Source organism: Crassostrea angulata, chromosome 4 (genome assembly GCF_025612915.1).
Source record: "Crassostrea angulata isolate pt1a10 chromosome 4, ASM2561291v2, whole genome shotgun sequence".
In the NCBI taxonomy this organism is placed as follows: domain Eukaryota; kingdom Metazoa; phylum Mollusca; class Bivalvia; order Ostreida; family Ostreidae; genus Magallana; species Magallana angulata.
In genome coordinates, this window is record NC_069114.1 from 5750342 (window position 1) to 5775653 (window position 25312).

At 32.2% G+C, this 25312-nt stretch overlaps 1 protein-coding gene across 1 annotated transcript in view; it reads right to left on the minus strand.

The window, feature by feature from the left end:
- The window catches only part of LOC128180573 (uncharacterized), a 72564-nt gene extending 49454 nt beyond the window's left edge, over window positions 1–23110 (minus strand). Inside the window, exons 1-7 of the mRNA XM_052848692.1 lie at window positions 23044–23110; window positions 18825–18929; window positions 16278–16367; window positions 14360–14452; window positions 13562–13651; window positions 11250–11795; window positions 1010–2449 (exon numbers count right to left, since the gene is read on the minus strand). Coding sequence (XP_052704652.1) covers window positions 1010–2449; window positions 11250–11795; window positions 13562–13651; window positions 14360–14452; window positions 16278–16367; window positions 18825–18929; window positions 23044–23110 — 2431 coding nt within the window. The remainder of the gene's footprint in view (window positions 1–1009; window positions 2450–11249; window positions 11796–13561; window positions 13652–14359; window positions 14453–16277; window positions 16368–18824; window positions 18930–23043) is intronic.
- Window positions 23111–25312: the final 2202 nt, after the last annotated feature.

A 25312-nucleotide genomic window follows, 5' to 3' on the forward strand; every position in this document is an offset into this window, starting at 1 on the left:
GACACACGGACGGACGCCCGGCATTTCTATGTCCCCGCTCCGCGTTGCGGCGGGGGACAAAAAAAATATGTATTTATTTATAACAAGACTTAATGGAATAAACTGGAATGAGTTGCTAGTACGGATTTACATCCACAGTTGTTTAAATTAATAGCAATGATGGGAAAATTTACCGATATTACCGATCTGGATTACAGGAGATAACTCTCACTTATTATTAGCAGTCGGTTCTTTTAATCCTGGCCAGTTTACAGAATAGATCCAGACTGCACAACATTGTTTTAACATAAAATGATAAGAAAATGTCAAGGGATTGAATAATTCAGCCGGATTGGACAACATGCCGGATTGCACGACATCCGGATTCAACAAGTTTTACTGTACATTGCTATTGATTTGCACAAACTTGAATCAACACAATTAACCTAATAATTTTTCCAACGGTTCTAAAAGTTTCATCTTTATTGGCCAATGATTTTGAAAAGTTTTTTTCAGAGAATATTTTTTATCAGAACTAATTAGATATAACTAACAATCAACATGACTCTCTGTTGGCAAATGATTTTGATGGTGTTTAGTCGGGCTCTGCTGAAAGCAAAGTCCTAACTGAAGGCAGTAGTGATACTTATTTACAGTTCAATAGCCATGTTGATTTTCAAAGAAAGTTTTTGTAATGGGAGAATGATTTCTGGTTTTTTTCTTCAAATCATGGGATATTCCCTACCACTGCAATGACTGTCAAATATTCTTCAATACAGGTTTCTATAAATCATCACGTCCAATGTAATGTGTTTGGGTGAAGCATGAATCTTATATAGAGGGTGAGTAGCAATTATGGGAACAAAAAAAAAATTGACAAATAATAAGGCGCAGTAGTTGGAATGATAGGGTAATAATACGAACTATCTAATTCATGTCATCTTAAAACTCATATGTGAAGCACTTATTACTATTATTAAGAAAGTTCTTGATAGACCATTTTAATTTTAAACTTATCCAACAAACATACCTGATTTTGTTTGTTGAGTCTGTGGAAGAAATTTGACTACACATGATGTCTGGTTTGGTTGCATAGCTATTACTTCAGAATTTTCAAATGAGACTCTTTGTCCACTTTGGAAATACCAACTCCATCCATTTGTTATTCTATTCTCTAAAGGGTAGGCATTTTCCATATCAAGTTTTATTAAACAATTGTGTTTATCTTGGATTTCTACAATTTTGTTTTGGAAGGCCCTACTTTCCAAACAATTAACATCTTCTTCTTTTGAAAATGGGATTTCTCCTCCTTCACATGCTGTGAGAAATTTATCTTTGCCACTCAATTCTAATGACGATGCCTTTGTATTTTGTTGACACTCGTTTTCCAGCTGAGATAATATCTTTTCTACATATCTTCTTAGACCCCATATTTCAAAGTGCTCTGCAGTAAAGTCAATACCAACCATGTCAGACAATTCTTTTCTCCATTCTTCAACCTTTGTCTTTAAAATATCTGAACCACATTTAAAAATTTTCAAATCAACCTTTTCCTGCAGAAACAAGCCTTCAATTATGCAAACAACTTTGTTGGCATTCTCTTGTGTATCACTGTATACATCAGGATTACATTCGTCATTTTGAACATGAACATAGTATGGCACCTCTGTGCCAATTTCTTTCTTTACTACAGGCATTTTCAAGAAATTAATGCAGCATTTAGGAATCTTTTTGATGGCCATCTTTGTATCTTTCTTCACATCAAGGAAGCGTTGGATATCTTTTTTGACAACAGAGCCATCACCATTTATTACACTAATCTTAAATTCACATTTGTCTTCATCAATAGAAATATGTTTGATTGCTTTCCCATGATAAGCTCTCAATGTCTCTGAGATATTGAATTTTTTGCAAAGTTCCAATTCCAATGGAATCAAACGACATGTTATCAATGTTTCATCATGATCATGGCTTGGTGGATCATTGGAGACCCTTTCATGATAATCACCATGAGCCAACAGGTCAAAAGCTTCGCCAATTAAATGAGAATTTTTTTCTTCACACACACACCACAAGCATGTGTTATCATCTTCATCATAATACACCTGCACATCTCCATTAAAGCACTTCAAAACTTCTTTTATGTATGAATCAACCACTTTCTGTTTAAGTTTTTGGCATGATGATGTGACAGTTGGCAGTATATTTTTTAAAAAGTTTTCAACATATCGAACACCATCATCAACATCCCGAAATGAAGGATTTAATACAATTGTCAGCGCTGGTAACTTTCCAGTGAATCTTAACTGTGCAGCTTTATTCCTAAAACTTTCACTTTCAAAGATTAGGAGGAGTTTATAATAATCTTCTTTACTGCAACGTATCTCCAGAGGTCTTAACTTTTGGGAAGAACCTATTTTTAAAGATCCAAGTTTCATTTCTTTTCCACCTAGTGCAATAACCAAATCATCTAAAAATGAAAAACAAACTGTTAAAGGTATTGTATTTCACTGCATTTAATTGCAGTTTGACAACAAAGCTTTTTTAAAGTATAGGACAGAAAACAATTCAAAAGATAAAAGAATTCAAACCAAAATAGATTTCAAACTGAAAATGAATAAAAAAGCTTATGCAAATTTGAAACATCTAAATACTCATATCAACATCAGTAGAATACTAAATATTGTTTTGAATTGTTTTCTATTACCCTAGAAACATAGTTAATAACAAGAGGCCCATGGGCCCACATTGCTCACCTAAGCAACAATGACGTAAATGGGCGTTCAAAAGATATTGTGCCATATGGCCCCTCAATAGAATAACAAAAAATAAATATTGTAAAGTATTTGAATTTTACACTTTTTTGCATACACGTAATCTTTGACATTGTACCTTAATGGAATACCATTTTTACCAAGAATAAGAACATCCTACGCAAGATATAAAACTAAACATTTGGTAAGGGAACACTGTTCTTCCAATTCCCTATATTTACGTTCTAATGATCAACCAAAATTTCAGCGTCAATCGTAGAATTAAAAGCAAGATACAGAGCTCACAATTCAGCTAGATTTGAGTCATATTTTGTTAACATAAGTTTATTACATTAAAGGTCATATGAAAGGTCATATAAAACGATTTTTTACACGATGATTTTCTTTCATAAATATAAAGCTTGGTATAAACAAATGTTGAAATACTTGAAGTAAGATATTTTTGCCTTTGCATTACTGAGAAATACCCGTGAAAACTCAGCACCTGAAAAAATTCTCCCTCGTTTATCGTTCTTGATTTTGGGGATTTATGACGTCACACAGACCCACCGATGTAAACAATGCATCAAAACTACTGTAATTTTTCAGTAGTTTATCGATTTGATTTAAGTAATTTTTGCATATATAAACGCGTCCTTCTTTTCAAATGAGATCATCATGATGAAGACCCCGTACTGCAGTGAAAATTTAACGAAAAAAATGCTCCAACATTAACAGCTGATTAATGAATTATCCTAATCCTTTTGAATGGAAACATAATTTTCTTCTTCGATACGTATAATGATTGAGCTACATTTAAACGGAATTAAAGCATTTAATTCATTTGATTTATTTTGTCACATAAAAAAGTATAAGGCAGGCCAATGAAAATGTTTGAGGCATTGTGTACATAGTTTGTAATTAAGAGCTGCTATAAAATGCCGCAAAATTATTCTCAAATGTTATTTTAAAATAATATAAATTTATGACTTATTCATGTAACAATATCTATAGAAAATACTTTGTTGTACACGTGCATTAACGTTTTATTAAATTAGATCGCGGAAATATGGCATTTAAGGATTTAGAAATGTATCGGTAAAATAAATTGTTTGTTTGATAAAAATTCTTGTGAACGAATGTGAAGATAATCAACAGATTTTATTAAGAACAAGCATCAATAATAATAAAAGAACGAAAGAAAAACATTTCAGAAGAAAGGTAAATAGAAGGGATCTGTGAGTAAACACCGCACATGTTTACGCTGTAAAATCAAAACACCACACATATAAGTACACGTTTCAAAATCAAAACATTTGAAGAAATTTCTTTTAGACTTAAAATAATTAAATGGTAACATGTTTGTGAATTTGAAAGCGCAACAAACAATTTAATCGTGAAGCGAATTAGGCACCACGAGGTCTATAAGTTCTTTAGAAAAGAAAATTCTTAATGAATTGCATGAACGTGCAAATGGGAGAAAACGATCAGTTATTTTTTTAATTTGACAATTTCATTAAAAAGATTGTAATAAAACATATATACATGCATATATTAAAATTATATTATACTTGCATGTAGATCTATGAAGAAAATCATTCATTCTCCGTGCAGTCTCTAAACTGAATAGGTACACGCTATCAAATATAAACTCACACGATTTCATTTCTTGAGAGAAAAAATACTGCCATGGTTTCTTTTAAAATACCACAAAAAGACCTGGATATTTGTGTTCACAACATAGCCTTATAAGGCCATTGGGTCTTACTGACGTCAAAAACAAGGGAGGTAAGCCGCGTAAGTCAATATTCCTTTTCCCGATTAAGGGATTTTGATCGACTGTGGCGACCACATCATGAATAAAATATTCAAAAAACAATGTCAGTCTTGTTAAATAGGCACTTATGAACTCAATCCCGTATATAATTCAATTTGGTCAGGATATCGTTTCATATGATCTTTAAGCTTAAGATTTTTAAGTTGGTATTTCCTATTCAGCATTTCAAATGGAAACAACAACGAAATGGCCTTGGATCTGTGTACAAACATAGAATTTGGAGCAAAGCTCTGTATCTTGCTTATAATACGAAGCTTAACACTCAAATATGGTTCGTAAATAGAAATTGTAAACAATTAAATATTAGAAACCTGCACTATAAAAAATAATCAAAGTACTGAAAGTACTGAAAAGCGCTAAGCCGGTAAGAAATTGTTAAAAATATATCGATTGATATGAAAATACATGTAAAGAATCATATTGTTCGTTATTGAGAAAAATGCACTTAATATAAAATCGAAATTTCAAATTTACAATTATATAACAATCTGCCTTAAAGAGTGTTTAAAAAGATATTGCTTGATTTTAAAATTTTAGCAATATCTTGAAATCGAGATCATTTGTAGTAAATTTATAATGATATTGCTGGTTAGTTTTAAACAGATTTCGCTACTGTTTAACAGAGCTACTGAGTGCATGTTTCTTGTAAAATTAGATTGTCGCCAATAACAATGTTAAAATGATGATTAATATTTATTTATGTTTATTTGCTAATTTTCATAATTTCTTTGTTTTTGCATCTGACAACTTCCAAACAAAAAAAGATGAACACTAAAAAATACAGTGACAAATTACGATACCAATATTATTGCAAAATAAAAAGCCAAAAAGTTTTGACAAAAGTAAGATAATACTAATCGGAATAAAGATCTTCCTTGCAGGGAATGCTACTTATTCTTTAAAATATAAGCTTTGGTATTCGAACAACATTTCCAGCCTTATTTAATAATACACCATGCAAAGACCCCTAATGAATAAACATTACCAGATGTTAGAATATCAAAATGGAGTCGCTTAATTCTTTTCATTTAAGCATCAACTATACGGTCTCTTCTGGGGTATATTTTAGGGTATATGATTGAATTCGATGAAGTCTAGCTCACATCTCATCAGACGTAAAAGGTATCGCGTTTTTAACACGTATTATTAAAAGGATGTTGTCATGGACGCCTATGCAGATGTCACAACAGTATTTCACCGTACATGTAGGTTCACGTCAAAACCTAGCTGAGGCAAAACCATTCGAATTCCTCTTCGAATTGGGCCGTTTCAAACTGCTACCTTTTTATGAAATGAAAAAATACCGGTATGTGTAAGATGTCAGACTATTCACGTTTTGTAATAATGCGAGCTAGGTCATTTTCGTGATGCGTGTTGATTTTTATGGGAAGAGCACAGGGGCTTGGTTGTTGGATAGTGAATTTCCTAATTATTTGTTCCCGAAGAAAAAAGTGATTAAAATTGGTAATCTTATGTGTATTTCTGTGTATTGCAATAAATAAATTCACTAAAACCCCCCGTTTCAGTCATGTTAAAAAAGTGTAATCAATGTACATTAAAAAAAGTAAAGGGGCGACACTCGCCATCTTGGATTTATAGGGGGTCCTCGTTTCAAGCTATGTTTTAAACAAGTTCTTCCATTTCTCCAACGATTTCTGACAAGATCTAGGTTGGAAAATATTCAAATAACTTATTCCTATCGTCTGACTACATCTGTATGCTGCATAATAAACACATCGTTCCGAAATGTACTATATACTTGCCAAACTTATCGAAAGCAACGGAAGTTTACTTTTGAGTGACGTTAATTCTCTATATAATCAATGAGATGTTCCGAAAATGTATGATAAATCTAGAGAGGACAACAATTCCGCGAAAAGGTATTCCTCTTGGTTTATCCAATGCTTTCGGATCTCCTCAGTGATTATATGGAGAGTTTGCATCAACTTCCGTTGCTTTCGATAAGTTTGGCGAGTATCTAGTACATTTCGGAACGATGTGTTTATTATGCAGCATACAGATGTAGTCAGACGATAGGAATAAGTTATTTTAACATTTTACAACCTAGATCTCGTCAGAAATCGTTGGAGAAATGGAAGAACTTTTTTAAAACATAGCTTGAAACGAGGACCCCCTATAAATCCAAGATGGCGAGTGTCGCCCCTTTACTTTTATATAATGTACATTGAATACACTTTTTTAACATGACTGAAACGGGGGGTTTCAGTGTATTTATTTAATGCAATACACAGAAATACATCTAAGATTACCAATGTTAACCATTTTTTTCTTCGGGAACAAATAATTAAGAACTTCACTATCCAACAACCAAGCCCCTGTGGGGAAGAGGGATGATAGGTTCTTGGCTTGTGGTCTTGTGGTTTTCGAGCACACGTGTAACTTCGACTTAAACAAACTCTCGTTCCTTGCTGGATGTACCTGTGTTTTGCTACTAAATTGTAGAAGCTTTGATTTAAAAAATATCAAAAGGATTTTCGCAGATGTTTGTTTTGAATTTATAACTTGTATCTAAAGATGCGCATTTATGGCAGGGATATATAGTAATCTTGAATACTGTAGTGACACCTGCAATACATACAAGGTCTGCCGGAAAGGCCCGAGAAGTTGCCATTGGATGGAAGAACTGTTTTCACCAGCGTATCAGAGGTCGTATTAAAGAAAACTCGTAGCCATGTAATAGGATACGGGTTCTTTTTAGAAAAATTGAACCCAGATAAAAAACTTTTAGTGTTTTTTTCGACGTTATCAAGCACAGTTTCATTTCATATATGTCAATATAATGGGTACAGTTATCACATAATACGCGAATTTATTTAAATATCTAATAAGTTACATGTATATTTAATTCATAGCAATGTTGAATCTTACAAATCACTTTCAGTTTTTACTGTTACTAAGTGTTTATATTACTGCGTAATTTGTCCAATCTGCACATAAATTAGATCATTAATGAAATCATATTTGCAAATTAAACGAGGTTAGCTGGTATCACTTTATAAAGATTATTACATATATTCACAGTAGTATTTCAAGTAACTGACAGTTACATTTTTTTTTATAAATAATAATCAAATCATTGGTTTTGGAGAATTAAAATATTACATATCAATGCAAATTGATAGAAAACTATTCCTGAAATATTGCAAACAGAAAACGAAGCCTAAAATAATGTTAATAAAAAGCAGCAAAAATTATCGTGGAAGAGGTGTTTATAAAAAAAAATTTGTATAAAAAATTCTGCATTTTTATATACAGTATGGTGTTCATAACTGTAACATATTAAATTTAAAACACTCAAAACCTATTGATGTTGTAGAATTATTCCAATTATCAATAAACACCTAAAACACAACTTAATGCATATAAAATCCATTTTTTTCTCGAAATAAATCATCATGATATGGCTTTTGGAGCACCCGTATCTGATACATAATAATGACATTTAAAACTTATTGTTAATTTAATACTTGTAGAACAAATGCATCTGCATGCAGTATAACTTCAATTTAAATAAGTCTCCCTACTGCAAAGTTATGATATTTCAAGAGTACGTCATCTCCAGGGTACGACCTCTCCAGCATCCGCCAGTAGGTGGCGGTATATAGGAAACGCGAAAACGAAAGTGGAAGTAGGTTTAGAAATCTGGCGACAAAAAAGCGCTGCAGCTATGCTTAGCGCTTCAAAAAGCACAATTTATTTTTCAATTTGAATCATCGTTATTAAACTCTATATAAATCCTGAGCGCATCTCAACAAAACACATTGCACTAATCAACCTTTACGCAAAAGATCATACCGAATTGCAGATAGAATTAATTGTATTTTAGTACTTTGTCAATACATCAGATTTTGCTTAATTTGCGTAGGTAAACAGTCAACTGTCTGATTTACCGAAGTCTCTGTTTGATTGGTACCTAAAAATTACAAAATATAGGCGATAGTTCCCAGGTTACAAATCATAAATAATGAAAACGAAACGAAAATCAAAACAAGCTAACACCACAGTCATATGTGAAAACTGTCAACGCTTTGAAATATTTAATCTAAATTTAATTCACAAAATTAACCCCAATATATTTTGTATGTTTCAAAGATTCCCTTCGCATGCAAACTGTTGCACAACAAACAAATTCATCTTTGTCAATCGACCCGTTTATCATACGTCATGCCTGCTTTAAACAACAAACCTCGTTTAAGAAGAATGGAATTAAATATGATTTGTTAAATTTCTTCTTAAGAAATACCACAGACCCTTTTAAAATGTTGACCCGAGTTTGCCTACCCATTTTAACAACTTGGAAATCAACAATCGTCAATTTTAAAATTTGCATTGTTGTCTATCAATATTCACAGAGAATACAAATATACCGGTCGGCAACATATCCTGAAAATGTCAATGACATTGGTTAACTACTATCGATTTTAACTGAACAAGTGAAAAGCTGTAAGTGTGACAGCAAACCGGATTTTCTTTTATGTGAACTGTATCCATATTCCATGTCAACCCTAAATTGATAAACACTACCTTACGTATCCAGTGAAATTGAATACCCTAAATGCAATATTTTGCCGAAATCAAAATCCTAGCAATATGCACACCTCTAATATATGTACAATATATGTACAATTGATCTGCAAAAGAACAACTTCCTTTATTGAAAACTGTAGGAGGGGTTATCCGTACAATGAGGGGTATATTTTTTCATAAATTATCAGAAATCAAAATCCTAGCAATATGCACACCTCTGATATATGTACAATTGATCTGCAAAAGAATAACCTCCTAACTTGAAAACTGAAGGGGGAGTTACAACCTTTTGGCAGCCACCCGCCCGCCATTTTCACCATTTCAATAACCGGATTTTTCCGAAAACCGAGTTAAAAATCTCGACCTGCTCCGGCTTTTATTTTGTCCCGGCCTGGGTTTGCCTACCCATTTTACCAAAACTCATACGAAATACCGAACCCGAAGCTATAAACTGATCGAAACACGCCTTTCCATTATTATTATAAGTCCCCTACCGGTTTTCACCGGAGGGGACTAAAGCTTTCCTCTGCGTCCGTCAGTCCGTCTGTCCGTCCGTCTGTCTGACCGTCCGTTTGTCTGTCCCACTTCAAGTAATGCACGATATTATTCCTGACTACATATTACTTTCGTCGTTTATTCAATACACACCGAAACCAACAATGAACCCGAACATTAAGAAATTGGAATATAAAAAATTAATTTTCTCGAAAATATGTCAACCAGACGCTACAAAAGTGTAAACTTGATCTGTAGTTTGACATTTTGAAGCTGTTCAGCAAATTTCATATTATTCCTCAAACGCATAAAGAAAAAAAGTGTGGAAAACTGAAGTGGGACAGACAGACGGACGGATGGACAGACGGACGCAGAGGAAAGCTACAGTCCCCTCCGGTGAAAACCGGTAGGGGACTAAATAAGTGTTGGGACTTACAAATCACTTCGACACATCTATTGTATTAAGGTATCAGTGATTGAGATATCAAAGTTCAATGGCATTTTAGATTATTTATATAAATGGAAAGCATGCAATGACGAATATTCATATTTCTTCAGTAACTACAATATTCATTTTGAATTCTATTTTTAGAGGTAGACCTGAGTGAAGGGCCTAATACTTTTATCATTTATTTCTTATTTAAAGATCACAGTTTAACACACAAACATGCAAACACAATCCTGATGCTTGCAAAAGTTATGAAATAAAGTTGAAGGACATTTTTTTTATACTGTTTTGTTTTTTGTTATTTGGGGATTTTTGGGGTTTTTTGGGGTTTTTTTTTTTGGGGGGGGGGGGGGGGGGGGGGGCGTGGGAGGGGGGAGTGGATCGCATTTCCTTTTATTTATGCAACATAAGACAGTACACATAGATTTTATCTTAACATATGGTAAATACTGACAAAATTATACAATAAATTGTGATTTACATTTCTATGCATAGCATGTCAATAATGTATTTAATTCTGGCAATGAAGTAAATTTACTTAAAAGTAGAAGTATTAATCCACTTTTCAACTGTATTCTTACATTCAGTACTTTAAGGCAGTCATTACCTTAAAAGAGTTTCTCAAATCAACAGAAAATGCCTTTATTATGAAAGATAGCATGATGCGTAAGAAGTATACAAGTCAAATAGGTGAGAAGATAAGCAATTCAGGGGAAGGGGAATATGATTTTCTAGAATTTGATTCAGTCCGTATGAACGAAAGCATCATGTGGATTTGAAATCGGGGTCTGCATTTCACAACCCCAATACCATGAGTTATGATACTGAATCAAATTGATCTATAACATCAATTTCACATACCATTTAATTATATCACCATCTTTGTGTCCTAAACAGTATAAGCCTTAATGTAGTAGTATGCTACCATAAAGTCTTTCTTAATTGAACACATTGAATCTACTTCATTGCATTATGGAACATGTTGTATCAATAACATGTATCAGTATAACGCAATTGTCATATAGCAACAAAAATTATCTATGAAATGATTTATTAATAAAGTTAAAGAAAAGCTAAAGGCTTCTCTAGTAACATGTGAATGGTGTACACAAGTGTATATGAAAGTGATATAATTTTTGGCTCATTTTATAAAACTTAAATGAATAAAATTGTAGAAAATAGCTCATACCTTTTGAATTGTACATGGTTTCAGTCAAGTCTTGAATCTGATCTTTGTACACAAAACATTTTTCCATCAATTTTTCTTCCAGTTTCTTTAATTCCTTCTCATTTCTACCTATCATCCATATTTTCTTGTCTTCAACATACACTGCTACATTGCCTTCAGCACACGCAGTACTAATTGTTTTACATTTCTCAACAAGTTCATAATCTGCAAAAGTGGTCACTGTACAGTGAACATGTATTTTCCATATTCCTTTCACAGTGATAATTGCTTTTTCTATTTCATCTCTGATAAGCTCTGGAGGTTTTGTTGATTTTTTAATATGCATTTTATTAGTACCAGTTTTCAGTTCATAGCCTTGCTCTGATAAAATCTTCTGAAGGTTTTTGGCTGTATTTTCATTGTCAAATATGAACCTCAAAATGTAGTTTTCAGATGGCCTACATGCAATTTGAATGATGAAAGTCAAAGTTTCATCTTGATATAATGCAATCTCAAATTCCATCGTTTCTTGTTCCCTGGTCCATTGAACTGATAGAATTCCAGGACCTGCAGATGATACCAATTTGATTAAAATACATATCTACAACAGCGCAAAGCCAAAGAGAAAGGTTGAAGATAACTGTTTTTAAAAAGGATCACTTACAGAAAAGCATAACTTGGCATCTGATGTGTACAATCAAAGATAATATCTTTATAAGGTTGATATAGCATGAATAAATTTTTAAATCCTCATATTGCCTTCCAATGATAATTTAACCTATCAGACCTGCAAACTATTAGCTTCAGAAAACATTAGTTTTGCAAGTTAAGAATACATTCATAGAATTGGACCGCCTCGATTTCAGCTATCACATAATAAATGGCATGAAAAAACATTTTCTACAAATCTTTGTTTTCACTGTAATTTACAAATTAGTCTATATATTTTTCAGAAAAAGTATTTAAAACTCCTTTTCTTTTCAATACCATGCCTTTATAGCACCTTTTTAACTCTCAGGGGTCTTGATTTTAACAAATTGAACTTTATTAAATCATGCGGTTTCATTGTTTGAATTTCTTCTATGGTAAACTAGCTAATGGTAATATGTGTGAAATCAATTCTTACATGATATAAATATTGATGTCATATGCATATTTGAAATAGAGGCTACTTAATATAAGGGCAAAATGAACAGTCGTCTCTCTAAAGCTGCAAACACTACCATGCATCAAAAAGCTAATGCAAAAGTTTGGACATAACTGAGAATTTTTTTTTAAATCCCCTTTTGTATATTTTTTTTTTATTATCATCACCTTTTGTAAGAAGGTTTGGTCCTTCACCTGAAAAAACACACTGATGTTCTTTTTCTAAGCCAAATTTAATGGATTACCCTATGTATTCTATAAATGAAAATGTAAAAAGCAGACAATTTCAGTGACAACAGAAACATTTTGATTAGAAAATGTATTCTTGAATGTTTAAACATAAATTTATTTATTTACGTTTTTAACTTCGTTAATTTCCGATAGTTTCCATAATATCTGGTTTACTTCAAGACTGGTTATTTCATGCATGGGCACTTTCCAACCAAGTATAAATAGATTTACTGGGGAGTATTCAATTCATACAACATTTATATAAGATTGTTACAAAGCATTACAGCTAGGTTGTGTCTTTGGCTTTCTGAATTAATGTTCGGCACATGTATAGTCATAAAATTTGGACAAGTTTTATACCTGCAATATACCTGTACCATTATTCAATAAGGTAGGTATATCGCATTTTCCCATTATTTTGCCTACATTGTGTTTGGACGGAGAGTACCTGTGGAATGCATCAGTATCACAAGATGCATTTTCTATCCAAATCTGATAAAGATTGAACCAATCATTTATAAAATGTGTCTATCAAAGTGCATCTGCTCCAAAACCTTTAACAAGATCCAAAAACTTTAACGTCATCCAGCATCCAAAAACCTCAGATGGCTCAGATTAATATTAAACCTGTCAAGTGCATCAGTATCATAAGACCAACCAGTAATGAAAATTTGGTGAAGTAATAAACAAGTATGAACAAGTAATAACTAAGATATAGTCATCAAATTGCACCATCTCCAAACATTTTAAGCTGTTTAAAAAACCTTAACCTCCTCCAGCATTTGGTCCAAAACCAATGGCTCAGATTAAGTATTCAAAAGCCTGTCATGTGCATTATAAAGCATCATAAGACATATAAATGCTGTTTCGATCAGCAGTCAGCCATTTTTTGATGATGTGTTATTTCACCTTAAAGTAAAAGTGAGCTTTACACATGGCGAAATGCCATGTCTTACCAGCACATGATTCATGACCTGATGCCTTCAATGAACCTGGTGATATAGGTGATCCTCCTCCTTTGTCTTCAACCACCACACTTTTGTTATCTTTAAAGATATCAAATAACATACTAATAGACTTTTTGTTCTCGAACAAGTAGAGGTCTTTCCACCTTATCTTTTCTGTTCAAAGCATTTTTGTTTTGATAAAATTGATGAAATTCTTTCCCTGCATTCCTTTAGATTTAGTATGATTTTTTCTATTGATCTTGACTTTACTTCGACTTCATTTTGATTATTTTCCTTTTCACTCTTCAACAAAAGATATATCAAAACTCATTATCATACACATTTTTGAATGACCTTGGCCTTTGACATTTAAGTTATTTTGATCAGCCAAAGTAGACACTTCGATAGAGTGAATCACGGGACCTAAACTCAAAAGATCTTTTAACTGAAGGAAGGAATGACCTAATGATCCAAGAACAAAATCTTTCAATAATTTTTAGAATTACATCTAATGACTTATGTCCAACAATATCATTATTTACAACATATGGGTATATATAAGTCATTCATGCAATACATTTATTAGATCCTCTAATGAAAACAATTGCAAAAACAAGAACATGTACCAGCAATCCATTAAATTTTCTGCAACCATTTACTATGGACTTTAAGCTCTTTGATAAGTTCAATGCTGACACATATATAAACATGTATACCATTTAAGTCATTTGAAAATTGGTTGAAGACATTGCAAAAAGTTAACAACAATGAAATAAACTTGTAAGGTCTATAACGTTCTAGATTTACCATGTGTTGTTGAAAGTGTAGGATTAAAATTGTCCCTCTCATGACGTTGATTCATCTCTGAATCTTTCATGGATGAAGTGCTGGGTCCTTTAACTTTAAAAGAAAACACATCACTCAGCATAAAATTTCTTTCTGTTGTCTTTACAGCATTAAATGTGAAAAAAAACTTTTAAATTCTTATTCATTTTCCAAATTCCTCATAAATTAATCACATGCCTTTAAAGGAAAACAAATATTGCACATATATAATATGTGGGTGTGTGCAGCACACTTGCTAAACGGTTTACACAAAATGCTACAAGCTTTGCCGGAGACGCTAAATGGTTTACACAAAACGCTGAACAGTTTACATAAACATTTTCTTGCACGAAACAATATGCATATGGTTGCTTTTCACACACATTGGACACACTTTTATATTGATCGATTTTCGTTTCAATTTGGTCCACTCAGATTTTTGGGAGTTGATTGTAATCAACTCTCCTATGCAGTTACTCAGACAAACCGAAAGTGAAACAGTGTTTGGATCTCAGCACAAATCATCACCGCTGACAAGATTTAGTTCTTGAAAATGATTGATTTTGATGTAATGTATGCTAAAGCATTGTTTTTCGAGGAAACTTATTTATAAATACCTTGAAAATAGTCAGATTTTAAATGGTACGAAGAATTTAAATATTTTTTGTAGCCGTATGTATTCCTACGCAAGAGTTCAATATAGTCTCGTTCAACTCGTCGCCCGGATGTCTCCGTAAATGCTTGTCGAAGATTTATGGTGTCAGACGAGCGTTTGGTTGAACGAGACTAGAGTTCAATATTGCATGGATCCATACAATTTTCGAGAAATATTTTGTATTACTGATACATAGTTTGATTGAATTAATTTTACTCTAAATATTATTTAACATGATTCATATGGGGGGTTTCTCGAATTCTTGTCGAAAAAGTCAAAAAATTCATATTATAAAAATTTGCGTTATTTAAATACAAATTAGAAACTACATGTACTTGTCATGCAAAATAACATATCATTGATTTTAAGATAAACAAACATCGACAAAATCAACTCCCGTCAGTTCTTCAGTACTTTGATTTCTCTAGCTGTTACAAAAAAACAGTGTTCGGCATTTTTCAAACATTTTGAATTGATTTAAAATGACTTGAATTTGGAGAAAAAACTTATATTTTACAGACATGCATGTATTTGTTAACACTTGGGCATTGATATTATTATTGACAGTTATTATATTATAAATTCTAAACTGTATATCTTTGTTTACAGCCTACCTAATATTATTTTTTTTTAAAGGAGTACAAGTTTGTAGTTTATTGTTTTCTGCATTATTTTCATGAATATACATACATTAGTGTTTTGCCAATCGCAGACCATTTGGTAAGTTGTAAAACTCGGTGCAATTTTGAAACAATAGATTTTAAGAAAAGTTTCCAAATGAAATCTGATAAAACCACTCTATTATTGTCACTTTGCCCAAAACACTGTATGCCTTTTCCAAAACGCTAAACTGTTTACACAAAATGCTTCATTGTTCGCACAAAATGCTAAATGTTTCTCCAACGGGAGTGCATTCTTATTGGTGTGTTTGAAAATTTCAGGGTCTGTATTAAGGTGGTATGGGGCATCTGTCAGTATTAATGTGGATTACCGTAGATTATAATTAGACAATCTGCAGGATTCGAACTCATGAGTTACAGGTTCGAATTCGTAGTAAACCCTCTAAACCACTGCGCTACGCTGTTAGGTGACATTATTGTGACATTATTGGGAAAGAAACTACCAGTTCTTTTATAATTACACTTCGTTGTATTGTTTATTTCGATAAACAATAATGTCCCTTACTATCTTAATTAAATCTTCGTAGATCAAAAAAATAAAAAATATTAAAATATATAGACTTACTGTAGGTCTTAGACATATGTGCTACGCCTGATCCACTCGTTGGAGGAATTGGTAGTCTCCTAATTTCTTTTTCATTTTTCATACCTTTCTCTATAATCATAAAAATGTAATTTTGCATAAATTTCATAATTCACAATCTGCAGCATTAGTATACAGAATTTGAAAGAATTTTATTTCAAAATATTGTAAAAGCTACCACTCAATCTTAAACTAACTCTCGCTATGAAATGTTTTATCAGCTTAGGGAATTTAAAATAAATGTAACTAGTGGGTATTGTTTTTTTATACAAAAAAACACATGTCTCCCCTTCTCCCCAAGGATTGTAATATGGGGCAAATTTAAAAAGTGAAAAAGAATGAAGTCAGCTATATGTTAGATATAATCCATATATGATACAGTTTAGAAAATGAATTAACTTGAGACACAAGATTGGTCAAGGTCAAAAATTATGGAGGCGTGCACTCCTTCTCAATACCATCTACCTATGTTCCAAGTTTGAAGCCTTAATGTCAAAAGGTATCCAAGTTACCACCCAGACAAAATTTAATTATTTTTTCTTAATTTGACCTTGAGTAAAACAAGGTCAAGGTCAAATATTAATCAATAGTACACCTCAGTGTATTATAATTGTTCTTTGTGTAAAGTTTGAAGTCCTTCTGTCAAAGAATATTTAGGAGGTGAACAATGAAGTTTTTTTCTAATTTGACCTTGAAATAATTTTTTTAGGTCAAGGTCAAAAATTTTGGTAAGGTTGAACTGGACTAACTACCATCTGTGTATGATACAAGTTAAAAGATTGTATGATTAAGGAGTCTTGTGTTATGGTCCGGACTATATTTTTTATAAAACGCTTGACCTTGAAGAATAGGTCAAGGTCAAAAATTTTGATGGCGTGCACTTTTTCTCAATACCATCTACCTACGTTCCAAGTTTGAAGTCTTAATGTCAAAAGGTATCCAAGTTACCACCCAGACAAAATTTAATTATTTTTTCTCAAGTTGACCTTGAGTAAAAAACAAGGTCAAGGTCATATATTTATCAATAGTACACCTCAGTGTATTATAATTGTTCTTTGTGTAAAGTTTGAAGTCCTTCTGTCAAAGAATATTTAGGAGGTGAACAATGAAGTTTTTTTCTAATTTGACCTTGAAATAAAATTTTAAGTCAAGGTCAAAAATTTTGGTAAGGTTGAACTGGACTATATACCATCTATGTATGATACAAATTTAAAGATTGTATGATTAAGGAGTCTTGTGTTATGGTCCGGACTATATTTTTTATAAAACGCTTGACCTTGAAGAAGATAATAGGTCAAGGTCAAAAATTTTGATGGCGTGCACTTCTTCCCAATACCATCTACCTATGTTCAAAGTTTGAAGTCTTAATGTCAAAAGGTATCTAAGTTACCACCCAGACAAAACTTAATTATTTTTTCTCAAGTTGACCTTGAGTAAAACAAGTTCAAGGTCAAATATTAATCAATAGTACACCTCAGTGTATTATAATTGTTCTTTGTGTAAAGTTTGAAGTCCTTCTGTCAAAGAATATTTAGGAAGTGAACAATGAAGTTTTTTCTGATTTGACCTTGAAATAAAATTTTAAGGTCAAGGTCAAAATTTTTGGTAAGGTTCAACTGGACAATATACCATCTATCTATGATACAAGTTAAAAGTTTGTATGTTTAAGGAATCTTGTGTTATAGTCCAAACTCTATTTTTTATAAAATGCTTGACCTTGAAAAAGAAAATAGGTCAAGGTCAAACATTTTGGTGGCGTGCACTCCTTCTAAATACCATCTACCTATGTTCCAAGTTTGAAGTCTTAATGTCAAAAGGTATTTAAGTTACGGCTTGGACAAATTTGGATGAAGAAGAATAAGAATAAGAAGAATAAGAAGAATAAGAAGAAGAAGAAAAAGAAAGTCGACAAAAACAATATGTCTCCCCTTTGAAAGGGGAGACATAACTCTTGAACTCTTGATCTCGAAGTTTAATCATGGTCCCCTGAAGTTTGAGTTCTCGAGATTCACCTGTACCTGCACAAATCCTTAAGAACTGATACAGTAGTCATTTAACTTACCATATATTTATGACATAAAATTAACTGAGATAACAAATTGATATCGAAGTTTGGAGATACAATTAGACTTAATTTAGTGATATTATGTATTAATTTATTACATCTATTTCTTTTATAATGATACTCTGTTGTTGTTCATAACATCATTATACATTGCATTCATCATCATAAACATCGGTAATCAGAAATGTCAGCGCTCAATGAGATGAGGCAACACCTACATGAGATCACTCTCATCATATTAAATGAAATTAAGGTCCAGATGCATCATCCATTCAAATTTGGTGAAGATAGGACAAGTAATTACTTAGCTACAGGACCTGCAACAAAAACTTTAACCAGGTCCTGGCACCGTTGCCAGTGGTATAGCATCAGCTCGCCACAACTTCGTCTTGGTGACCTAAAACTGCTAAGTAATGACATCAAAATGATTTGATATCACACAAGTTGCAGTCAACACGACTCACCATGAAGTAATTTTGCATCCATTGTTTCTGAGGAATCTGGCAATGTTGTCTGTCCTGGTGGACCCCTAGGATTCTCTTCATACCTAGTTGTGTATCCTTTGGAATCTATATGATAAAATATGGCAATTTAAAAACAAGAAGTTCTAACTACTTTTATTAAAAATTATTTACAGATTTGTATAATCATATTTGATTTTGAAGGAAATAGATTTTAGTCTATGATATTTTTAATCATTTGCTGTTATCTTTTAACCAGCTGTTATTAGCATAATTAACTAAATAGTTTTAGCTTTCAAACTTAATCTGCATCATATAGCTTAGTTTGAACATTCAGTCTGTAACCGTTGACAGGCACTTCATTATTACTAGTTGAAATATGAAAGCTAGCTCTAATTTACAAAAGAAAAAGAAAACAAGAGGCTCACGGGCCACATCGCTCACCTGAGCAACAATAGCATGATAAAATCAGCTTCATGGAGTCATAATACAAAATATCTGGACAATGTACAATAATACATGTAGAACCTGTACAAAAAAATCTGTCTCCGCTTGGATATTCTTATATTTATAATCAAGTCCCTTTCTAAGGATGATTTTATAGTCATATCAAATTCAGCATTGCAGTTCTCAAAAAGACCCTTAACAATTGTTTATATACAGGATATAAACCTACATCAAACTCTGAACCCCTTGTGAGGCCAAATAATCGTCCAGGGGCCAAAGTTTAAACAATTTTAAGAATCAGCAATATATAAAAATGCTTGCATATAAGTAAAAGAATATATAATAACATTTCAGTTTTTGTGAATAATTAAAATGTTTTCCTTTGTACAACTGAATCCCCAATGTGGCCCCACGCTACTCCTAAAGATTGTGATTTAAACAAATTTGAATCTTAACTATCTGAAGTTGCTTTCACTAAAGTCACAGCTTTTCTAGACAAACGTACTTTCAGAAAAAGATTTAAAAATATTTTTCTATATATTCTGTAAAAATAAGGGACCCCATCCTACCCCCCGGGAATCATGATTTGAATAACACTATTTCACCCCCAAGGGTCATGATTTTCACAACGTTGAATCTACACTACCCGAGAATGCTTCAGATTCACACAAGTTTCAGCTTTCTTGGCTGATTGCTTTCTGAGAAAAAGATTTTTAAAGATTTTTCTATGTAAAAAGTCGACTTCCAAATGTGGCCCAATCCTACTCTTGAAGGTCAGCATTTGAATCTACTCTACCTGAGAACGCTTCTACAAAAGTTTCAGCTTTCCTTGCCTAATGGTTTTTGAGAAGATTTTTGAAAAATTCTCAAAATTTTTCAATAATTCCTAATTATTTCCCTTTGCAAAAGGGCGTGGTTCTTAATTTTCCCAACTGTAAATCCCCTTAGCCTACGGATGCTTTGTGCCAAGTTTAATCAAAATTGGCCGAGTGGTTCTTGAGAAGATGTTGAAAATGTGAAAGTACTGAAGAACTGACGGGAGTTCATTTTGTCGATGTTTATTTATTTTAAAATCAATGAGAGGTTATTTTGCATGACAAGTACATGTAGTTTCTAATTTGAAGTACGCACATTTTTATAATATGAATTTTTGGACTTTTTCGACAAGAATGTCGAGAAACCCCAATATGAATCATGTTAAATAATATTTAAAGATAAAATTAATTCAATCAAACTATGTATCAGTGATAGAAATATTTCTTGAAAATTGTATGGATCCAAGCAATATTGAACTCTAGTCTCGTTCAACCAAACGTTCGGCTGACACCGTAAATCTCTGACAAGGATTTACGGAGACAGCCGAGCGTCGAGTTGGACGAGACAATATTGAACTCTGGCGTAGGAATACATACGACTACAAAAAATATTTAAATTGTTCGTACCATTAAAAATCTGACTATTTTCAAGGTATTTATAAATAAGTTTCCATTAAAAACAATGCTTTAGAATACATTACATCGAATTCATCAATTATTTTCAAGAACTAAGTCTTGTCAGCAGCAATGATTTGTGCTGAGGTCCAAACACTGTTTCACTTTCGGTTTGTCTGAGTGACTGCATAGGAGAGTTGATTAAAATCAACTCCCAAAAAGTGAAGTCATAATGTAAGGGAAGTTCAAGGTAAAAAAAATTGTGAAGCATTGTTTTAAGAGAAAAATTCATTGGGGATACGCATTAAATAAATTTGTTAAGAAGTATGTTGTATTTTTGGGAGTAAAATACATTGTATCAGATTAATCCAATGTCAGGGGTCTGTTGCCACAAAATATCAGGTTATTTTTCTAAAGTAAGGAAGTATATTAATATTCTTCATCCATTCTTTATCAAGATTTTGGTTTACAATCTGAAAAAACAAATTTTTCTCTTAATTATACAAGATGCAAACTAAATGCATAAAAACAATATTTTTTTTAAATACTTTTACTTATTGTTCGATAGACACCATAAAAATTACACAATTATCTGCACCTGTAAGGGTATATCAGTATTGCCAACCTCCCAATGATAGCCAAATTTAAAAGTGTTCAATTCAAATTGTGCATTCAACAAGAATAGAATTCCTGGGTCCCCCGCCGGTCAAGCAGTATACTAGTATCGCGTCTATCGACCAATGCTGATTTTCGAACTTGACCAAAGTATTAGTGGTATGTATAAACATTTGGTATAAATTTAATGAAAATCTGTCAAAATTTGTAGGCATGAGAGCACTCACAAGGTCAATTTTTGGATAAAACGGAGTCTTTATTGCGGTCAAAGTCCCATAACTCCAACAAAAAGTATCGACCAATGCTGATTTTTGAACTTGACCAAAGTATTAGTGGTATAAACATTTGGTATAAATTTAATGAAAATCCGACAAAATTTCTTAGCATGAGAGCGCTTACAAGGTCAATTTTTGGATAAAACGGAGTCTTTATTGCAGTCAAAGTCCCATAACTCCAACAAAAAGTATCGACCAATGCTGATTTTCAAACTTGACCAAGGTAATAGTGGTATAAACATTTGGTATAAATTTAATGAAAATCCGTCAAAATTTGTAGGCATGAGAGCGCTTACGAGGTCAATTTTGGATAAAACAGTCATTATTGTGGTCAAAGTCTCATAACTCCAACAAAAAGTATCGACCAATGCTGATTTTCGAACTTGACCAAGGTAATAGTGGTATAAACATTTGGTATAAATTTAATGAAAATCCGTCAAAATTTGTAGGCATGAGAGCGCTTACAAAAAAAGTGTGACGGACGGACACACGGACGCACGGACACACGGACACACGGACGCACGGACGGACGCCCGGCATTTCTATGTCCCCGCACCGCGTTGCGGCGGGGGACAAAAAAAGCTCATAAGTCAGAAATCTTTATGACTTTATGATGTAAATAGACAGAATTAAAAAAATGTGATTGGTGGAAAGATAATGAATTCAAATGACATGCACTATATATACTTATCTACAAGTAGAATAACAGATGTTTTAAAGTGACTTGGACACGATTTGAGATAAAGAAAATTATTTTTTTTGTATAAAATGGTTTATTGGTGCATTTTAAATGATTGCCCAAAATATTGAATGTTAAAGTCAAGTTACAAGCGAGATACAGAGGTAAGAATTTATAGTTTTGTAAACAAAGCTCGAGTCTTAAAGTTGTTTACAAAAAATGTAATATAGAGAATTACCATTTCTTAGACAAAATGACATGTAAAAAACAATTTAAACTAATTTGATATCTTCATAAATCCTATTATCAACAAAGAAAGATACATTTGATTGAAACTTACACCAATACAACACATATGTAAAAAATGACAATATTCGAGCTTTGTTTACAAAACAAAGAATTATGAACTCTGTATCTTGCTTTTAACTTGATATTTGACTTTCAAATTTTGACACAGCATTATAAACTTCTATATTTATCAGTATTAACATTGAAAATGGAAAAATAAAATTTAAAAATTTTAGGTCAAATTGTGTTCAAGTCCCTTAAACCCTGAACAAACCACCTATTCTAAAACCATATACTATCACATAATTTTACGTGTTTCAGTGTTGTATAAGAATTCTATATTGTGACAATGCTTATCAGGAAATTATTATCAAGCATGTTAATAAAATATTTTTGCTTTATCTGTTCTGCAATAGGAATTTCTGCAAACTGGCAGGTCTAAAACTAATATAGTTTCATAAATAAACTTATTGAAAAATAGCACAGACCTTTTAAACTATATGGAGCTTTTTGCAAAACATTGTCCTCTATCAATCGTTTCTCCAACAACTCCATTTCTTCATCATTTCTACCTACTATCCAAACACGCTTCCCTTCTTCATAGACTGCTATGTTACCTCTTTTAAACTCTGAACTGAATTCTTTACATTTTTCAAAAAGTTTATCTTCTGCAATACTAGTTTCTGCACAATGAACTTGTATATTGGAGGTTGCTTTAACATTGTTTATCACGCCTTCAATTTTATCCGTGATGATCTTTGATTTATCAAATATAATTTTGCTTCCAAGATGCACTTCATAAATAACACTTTTCAGTGTGCAATCTATTTCCGATAAACACTTTGAAAGGTCCTCAACTGTATTTGTATTGCAAAACATGAACTTCAGTCTGTAGAAATCTTCAGGCATGCATGTGATTTGAATGACATATATAATACGTTTGCCATAATACAGTGATATTTCAAATGGCTCTTTCCCTTTTATTTCTTGTTCCATATCCCAATGAATATGTAAAATTTCAGGATCTGAAGAGAATAAACATTAATTGTATCATTTATTGTACCAAAGTATCTATATTTAATATTTAAGATAAGAATTAAAACTTTTAATTGCAAGAATAATAGCTCAAAAAACATAAGCATATTCATTTTACAATGGATGCAGAATCATCCTTGTTTTAACCTATCATTCATAGGAACAATTGTAAAAAGAAATGAAGTACAATGAATCTTTCTAAAATTTGTTCCTCTAAAAAAAACATTCCCTTCAATAATTGCATTTCTTTTTTTACAAAAGACCATCAAAGCAGTTTTAAATAGTCAAATACCAAAAATAGTTGTAAGATTTAGTAGAGTAAATCTTGTTTTAAACATTTTTTAAAGATTTTTCTCAACATATTCTTACATTAAACATTTAGCTCCTTTTTTGCCCTAGTGTTGTTTCGACAATTTAGAATAATAACTAAAGTAAGATGCTCAAATACAAAATAATACTACAAATTATACCATAGCAGTTCTTGCATAAAAAGAATATTTTTTAATGCAGTTCTTGAGAGAAATATCCTATATATTAGTACAAAGTATTCTTTTTTCAAAATCTTTTGAGACCCCATAGATTTTGAAGAGGTAATTATTGTTTGAAAATTAAGAACAAACACTTTTATCATGATATTTTCATAGTAATATCATGATAGCAATGACATTCTTGAGAAGAATATTTACTCCTGCATGTGGGTAGACAATATGGTTTATAAGGTAATTGATCTTGAAATACAACATAGATTTAAGTAAAATATTCTCTAGATCATCTATCTATTTTCAAAGTTTGAAATTTATCAGTCAAAGGATTTCAAAGGTATGGCCTGGACCAAATTTCGAATTTAATTTAATTTGACCTTAAGTTAAAGTCAAGGTAAGAAATCAAACAACAGTACATCTAAGTGCACATGTATTATTATTGTTCTTTGTTTTAAGCTTGAAGTCCTTCTGTCAATGCATATTCCGGAAATGACTAAGAATGCATTTTTTCTAATATGAATTTGATTAAAAATATTAAGGCAAGATAAACAAGAAATGTTTGTGAAACACTTGTGCCCCCTCTCTTGGAAACATTCACAAAGAAAATGAACGGAAACTGCAAATAATTGGAATTTTTCTAAATCCAAGGGGCATAACTCTGTTGAAAATTGCTCCAACATACCAAATATCGTACTTGACCTAGATATTATTATAATAAATGTGTATACCAAATTTCATTTCAATACGTGCAACCTCTGCGATGAAAATGAATGGAAACTATTGGTGGACCGACAGACAGACAGCATCAAAGCAATATGCCCTCTCTTCTTCGAAGGGGGATAAATATTTTGTAGGGTTCAACTGGGTCATATACCATGTAATTATGATACAGTCGGTTTGTTTAAGGAATCTCATTGTATGGTCGGTACAATATTTTCCGAATCTGACTGACCTTGAAATAAAAGATAGGTCAAGGTAAAAAAAATTTAGTGGCCTACACTCCTTTCTAATATCATCTATCTAAAAGTATGACCCCCCCTCCCCCAAATTGTGGCCCGACCCTAACTTTGGGCATCCTGATTTAAAAAAACTTGAATTTACAGTATCTGAGATTGCTTCAACACATGTTACAGCTAATCATGATCCAGTGTTTAAGATCATACAGTTTTCCAGGTGTGTGGGAGTAGAGAGGGTAATATTTAAACATTATTTGCATTAATACTATACATCCATTTTGGCA